Genomic DNA, 6,000 nt, shown 5'->3' with positions numbered 1-6,000 from the left:
GCTCACAAGGACGGCCAGAAGAAGACCGAGCAGGCCATCTCCAGGTGATTCCACCCCTCCCGTGCTTATTCCTAGCCAATTTCGCAATGCTAAATTAGGTAACAGTTGAGTTCTTAATTAGTTGCACAAACTTGTTATGAACAAATCATTTTATATTAGTTGCAATGTGGAGAAGATCGTTAACCGACAGTTGCTCGGTTGGCGGATGCGTAGGGGATTAATCAGCTAATTAGACACTTAATCAACAAATTAATCGGCTGATTTATTATTTTGTCGGTTACTCAGTGATCCTACGAGTACGTTAATCGGCAAGTTAAGTGGTTAATCGGATGAATTCATAAGCAGAGATTAGTTGTATGCAAGTTGTTGTTATATATGTTTGTATATTTTTGCATCTTGTTCATTCGCATCGCAACTGAAATTTTGCTTCTCCGTGAATGCAACATATGCATATTATTATTTTTATGTTCGGAGCAACAAATCATTACGTGTTAAATGGTTGGTTTTGGCATCTGGATTATTCCCACAAGTATAGTCTCCTTTTTATTTATTGTTGAGCTTTAAGTTCCCTTTGCATTTTAACTTCTACGAGTCTGAACCACACTAGAATGTTTTGTACATAAATTTCATAATCAAATTCATTGTATGAGCCAACTTAAAAAAGAAGTCACCGTATGAGTGGTTTGCTGAAGGCGAACATGAGTGGCTATACAAAAACCTTAAGAAACAGAGAGACTGTATACAATTCCTTTCAAATCAAATCAGCTAAATGACACACACACTTTCTGCCTACAGCTCCAAAACTCCAAGCATCCAAATAAAACATGACTTATGGTCTGTCACACATTTCAAAGACTGGCTAAACATCCAGATTATTGGTGTTATAGCAGTTCTATCATTTACACTTATCAGGGGAGATTCAAAATAGCATGGAAAGACTGATTATTATCCACCGCGTCGCTCCGCTTCCGCGTTATGGTTAGTCTGAGCAGAGCTCTGCTCCTTTGATTGCACCTCTTTATCATCCTTATATGCATCTTCAACCTGGGAATCTGTCAAGGAATCTAACAGCGAGCTCTCAGAAGTTACGGCACCATAACAAGCTTCGCCATCCTCTCCATGGAAGAACCTAGCCAGAGACAGGGCATTGTAAGTAGAGCTCGCTTTCTTAAGGCCCTCTATCGCTTTCATTGCCGCGAGTGTGCTTTGGTACACCTCTGTGGTTTCTGCGTCGGAAGATGACGCTGGGTCACGACTAGCCGCATCATTGTGAGCCTGATGCTTTGAAGAGGAACCAGACTCGAGCACTTCATCTTCAACAGGGAAGAGGATTTCAAGATTAGCCTCACATTCTCGAACAAGTCTTGTTAATGGTTCAGTGGTGAAAAATGGTTGGTGGCGAGCTCGCTGAGTGAAAGGTAGGCTGAGCACGCCGCCTGTTCTTTTGTCATACTTCTTCAGTATCTTCACTAGCCATGTATGCATCAAGTGTCAGGGCGTTAGCTATAAAATATACTGCTGGTAGGACACTCAAGGTTGGTTAATTTGGTTTCATATGCTCACCAGCAAAGTTCAGGGAGCTGTAGGTCTGGAGAAGTATCATTTCGCCATGGATAAGCACGAAATCTCTACGTATCTCTAACATCTCTTCAGTAAACTCAGTTTTGGATGTAAAAGCACCGTTTTTCTTTGCTTTGACTCGCTCAATCCTCTCCTTTAGCACCTACAGACAAGCAAACTGACGAGTGAAAATAAAAGAAATTGGTATACCACAACTACCTACTACTGTACTACCTAAGCCCCTAAATAACCCATGTATAATAAACAAAAAATGGCAACCACAATGGACAATAACATTCACAGATTTTGGGACTTCAAAAGAGAAAGGGATTCCCTCCCAAGCGCTCATGAGCTTATCAAGAATGTCGCTTCATGTTGTTAGGAAAAATCATCTTCTCAACACCTCACATGTTATTAGATTCTACAGATCCGAAACACCAGACAGTCTGTTACTCAAGGACAAAACCATGTGACAGTACAACGAAATAGATGCTTTCAGTAGGAGGTTCAATCAAATGCTCAGAACTAATATGAAGACAAGAACTGAAGCATAAAGATACTATTTAGGCCTTTCACCAGATAAGTTCAGAAGTACGGATTTTACTGCTAGCCAGGAATGCTAAACCGTCTAAATTGATTAATCAGCTATGTCTGTGTTGTCCATACCCAAAAAAATGGTAAACTTAGTTCTTTTGGGCAAGGCCAAGTGCTGTTGTTTATATTGGTTCTGGGTCTCGGTTTACTAGAATTATTGGAACTGGGTTATCTACTTATCAGTCGCCAACATTTCAGCAGACTCGGCCTCATAATGAGCCCTGACAAACCTAACTGGCAAATTACAAATTCCGTTCTCATGCGAATGGATTAAATGTTCATTCATATATGGGTCATTGGTTGAACGTGACCCAATGACAATTGCGTGACTGAAGCCTTAATATGCTCAAGTCAACATACTTTGAACAGGAGGTTTAATCGAATGATCAGAACTAATATGCAATCAAGAACTGAAGAATAAAGAGACTCTTTAGTCATTTCAGCACATAAGTTCAGAAGTGTGTCTGAACTTGATGTATGCCCTGTATCTGAATCTAGGCTTCATGAGTCTGTAACTGGATGGGAACTAGGAGTTACCAGTGGCATGTTGTTTTTGAATGATCAGGTGCCCTTTTGATGATTGGAGTAGTAGGCACCAATGCGATGACATGTCTTAGTGATGATAATGTTTAAAAAATGCCCGTGCGTTGCACCGGGAGAAAAAAGAGCATCACATCCTGTAGCCTATAACACGAGTAATTGTTTGATTTATGACCCACATTAACAATTCTCAACATGAAGAATTATGCTGTCGGCCTTGCCATCTTTGTAAAATGTTTACAAAATGTTTACATTGTTTGATTTGCGGCGTTACTATTTTATTCTCACCTTCACTATTGTAGGTAACATTAATTTATATTTATACTTTTCACGGAGCTGAAATGGATTGGATTACATCACCTTATCTTATCAATCCATAGATTGTTCGCTGTGATAGAGCATAACTGATACAGAAGCAAAGTGTTGTGATTATCCCTGCATATTTGCAAGGTTTCTGATGTATTTAGTATATAAACCTTTATAAGTACATGAAGTTCGTTACCTTAGAAATTCAATATTTCGCAAGTGCACGACACATGCTTCTGGATGAGTCATCGTAGTTTACATATCATTCTAGATCAATATTGAGACAGGAGATAGCTAAGTTGGTTTGCCCATCACAAGGAAAACACTAATGCTTTCTGTATTTTGTGCAGATGGCTGAACCTGTTATGAAGGGAGCAGTGTATCCTTTTTTTTGTTCTGTTGTTTTCTTAGCAGAAATTAAATAAAGTGTACATCCACACTTGACTTGCCTTAGGTGAAGCACGTATCATTTTACCGTTTGTCTACCAAAAGGGAAACAAATCTCATAGTAACTTTCATTCCGAGTTGATTGCTACATATCCAAAGTTCCTTAATCCATACTACAGTCAGGATCAGCTTTTTACTTGCTAGATCTTTTTTCATTGAACTTTGCACTGCAGTGCTTGCTTTGCTTGCATGAGTGAGAGTCGTGACCCAACAGGTGAGCCACATAGTCTACAAGCATGGCTATGAATGATTGTATCAATTTAATTCTGTAAATAACCGCCCATATATTTATGCAGCAACTAACTTGGTATGAGTGACTATGGTTACAGTCACAACTAAGAGTCTGATTCCTTTCTCTTTGGAGCTTGCCTTGAACAAACAAACTGCGTGGTAGATACAACTGTAACCAGAGCAACTATGTATTGTATGTAGCAGTAGCAGTAGCACTCTTTGGACCACGCACCAACATGACAAGTTATCTACTACATTTAGATGCATGCATTGTACCGCTCAACTTCTCTGGAATGGCAAGACAATTGAATTGACTCGCCATTTATATGCAGGTCGACATCTCCGCCACCGGGATTTGAAGCAGCAGCGTCGGCAACTACCTCAAGGAGAAGAACCCAAATGCAAAGGTGAAGAAGATCATTTTTTTTTCCGCTATGTTAACATGTAAATTACATGATCCTATGATGGGTTTGATGCCAAAGTTGTTTTTGTACTCCATTTTAAATACATATCTTTGAATGATCCTAGCATGCCTTTGTTCAGTTTGTATGTGTCAATTCTTTGAAAATCTTAATCTTAAAGGTTAATTATCTGAAAATCCCCAAATTCTATGCTTGGCTGTTCATACCTATACCTGTGTGGTGGTCATGGTCTGGCTTGCTGCTTAGGTTGTTTTCGAATTCTCTTGTCCGTGTTTTTATTTGTGCTTCTTATTGGGCCACGATGCAGCGGCGTTGCTACAGGTTCCCCGCTTGACTGGTGGTCTTTCGTTACTCTGCGGCGTTGAGAGCATGCTTCGGCCTTGGCTACTAATGCGCAGGTGATTTCCCCTTCTTACCTTCTTCCTTTCCCTGTGCTCTCAGCACTGGCCTTTGTGCCATGACCATGCATTTTGTGCTTTTTTCAGAAAGTCAGCGATGATTTTGCACACTTTTAGATTCAGACCTTGTCAATCTTCATAGCCGTATCAAAAGTAGTGTCTGAAATGTCAACTTGGAATCATATGCGTGCCAATTATCTTCTGTGTCTATTTATGCAGAAATTTTTCTTAAGATGCTGACACTCTAACATTGTGTTTATAGATGTTACTTGATGTTGTATCATTCTACAACAAGGTTACTGATCTTACAGATAAAAAGCAGGCTGTTAAGATCAGTATTGATAAAGTGCAGGTATGTTTTGCTTTCACACTAGCACTATGTATGAAGTGCAAAGCTGGGTGGGCGGCCACGAGGGCGAGGAGTTCGTCGGCGTCGGCGCACGCTTCGGCCCCAAGATCGTCTCCAAGGAGAAGAAGGCCACCAGGGAGCCGCTCACCCTCCCAGACCCCATCCACGGCTGCGCGCCTCCCAAAATCAATTTAAATCTGGTAAATATAGTACAATTTGGAAGATCTCGTAATAACAAATTCTTTTTTCAAGATTGATTGTTTTATCGCACTGACTTCTATTTGCTCAAACAGGACATGCATGCTATTTCTGAAAAAAGATCCTCCGCTATTGGCTAGCTGTTGGATGGCATCTCTGGTGGTAGTTTTAGATAACTAGCAAATGAAAGGACTTCTCATAATTCATTGGATATAGACCAACTGTGTCAATTACATATAGTTGATTGTAAATGACTTTTACAAATGAAATGTAATATTTTTATTATTTTATTTCAACAAATATGAGATTCGCATCAAGCATTGCACTAATTCAGTTTTTTTTTTTATAAATATGGGCTTCAGATTGTTGTCTCCTTGAGTGCGTGTGGGATGTATAAGCACAAACAACAGTGCAAAAAATTACAAAAAAATGTAATAAGTTTCCCTTTAAAAAAAATCTTGAATTTTTATTTTAGAAAACATTAGAACAGTGCTTTCTGGTAAGAAATACCAAAAACATTGCAAAAATAATTACAAATGAAATGTAATATTGCCAGCGGAGGGATGAACGGCGAGGGGCGGCCATCATTGAAGGTACATCGAGAGCTCAACTCCACAAGGAATGGAAGGAAGGGGGTGGCCACCATTGGAATGAGGCGAGTGACGGGAACAAAGTGAAGAGATAAGGACAACTTTGTTTTTCTTTGAGAAGATGAGGAGAACGTTCTTTTAGAAGATGAGCAAAGTGCTCCGGAGGACGCGCTTTGTGTCTCGTACGAAGGCTTGGTGTCTATGCTCAGAGCAGCTCACTTGCAAGAGCTTAGCAAGTTGTGCAAAAAACAATTTAAAATATATATTGTTCAATTTATTTTTTGAAAATATGTTGTACACAAAAATGCTATTACCCATCAAAAAACAAAACATTATTACCACTCAATAAAAATGATAATTATTAT

The 6,000-nt window shown here is 39.5% G+C and overlaps 2 protein-coding genes across 2 annotated transcripts; one reads left to right on the top strand and one right to left on the bottom strand.

Annotated features, from left to right (window-relative positions):
- Positions 1-719: 719 nt before the first annotated feature.
- On the bottom strand, positions 720-3,327 carry LOC123449330 (SPX domain-containing protein 4-like). The gene is made up of 2 exons (XM_045126523.1): positions 1,564-3,327; positions 720-1,475 (listed from the first exon to the last, which is right to left on the bottom strand). The coding sequence occupies exons 1-2, from the start codon at positions 1,643-1,645 to the stop codon at positions 946-948; spliced, it is 612 nt and encodes a 203-aa protein (XP_044982458.1). The 5' UTR covers positions 1,646-3,327; the 3' UTR covers positions 720-945.
- Positions 3,328-4,822: 1,495 nt separating this feature from the next.
- Positions 4,823-5,389, top strand: LOC123449332 (signal peptide peptidase-like 5). The gene is made up of 2 exons (XM_045126524.1): positions 4,823-5,047; positions 5,141-5,389. The coding sequence occupies exons 1-2, from the start codon at positions 4,853-4,855 to the stop codon at positions 5,183-5,185; spliced, it is 240 nt and encodes a 79-aa protein (XP_044982459.1). The 5' UTR covers positions 4,823-4,852; the 3' UTR covers positions 5,186-5,389.
- Positions 5,390-6,000: the final 611 nt, after the last annotated feature.

The sequence above is a fragment of the Hordeum vulgare genome, chromosome 4H (genome assembly GCF_904849725.1).
Source record: "Hordeum vulgare subsp. vulgare chromosome 4H, MorexV3_pseudomolecules_assembly, whole genome shotgun sequence".
In the NCBI taxonomy this organism is placed as follows: domain Eukaryota; kingdom Viridiplantae; phylum Streptophyta; class Magnoliopsida; order Poales; family Poaceae; genus Hordeum; species Hordeum vulgare.
The sequence above is the reverse complement of the archived record's forward strand: the minus strand, read 5'-3'. Positions and strand labels throughout refer to the sequence as shown.

Coding starts and splice junctions, on each gene's coding strand:
- LOC123449330 (XM_045126523.1), bottom strand. CDS start 1,645: ATGTTAGAGATACGTAGAGATTTCGTGCTTATCCATGGCGAAATGATA. Junction 1,476..1,563: donor CAGCTCCCTGAACTTTGCTG/GTGAGCATATGA, acceptor TGATGCATACAT/GGCTAGTGAAGATACTGAAG.
- LOC123449332 (XM_045126524.1), top strand. CDS start 4,853: ATGTTTTGCTTTCACACTAGCACTATGTATGAAGTGCAAAGCTGGGTG. Junction 5,048..5,140: donor CCAAAATCAATTTAAATCTG/GTAAATATAGTA, acceptor TTGCTCAAACAG/GACATGCATGCTATTTCTGA.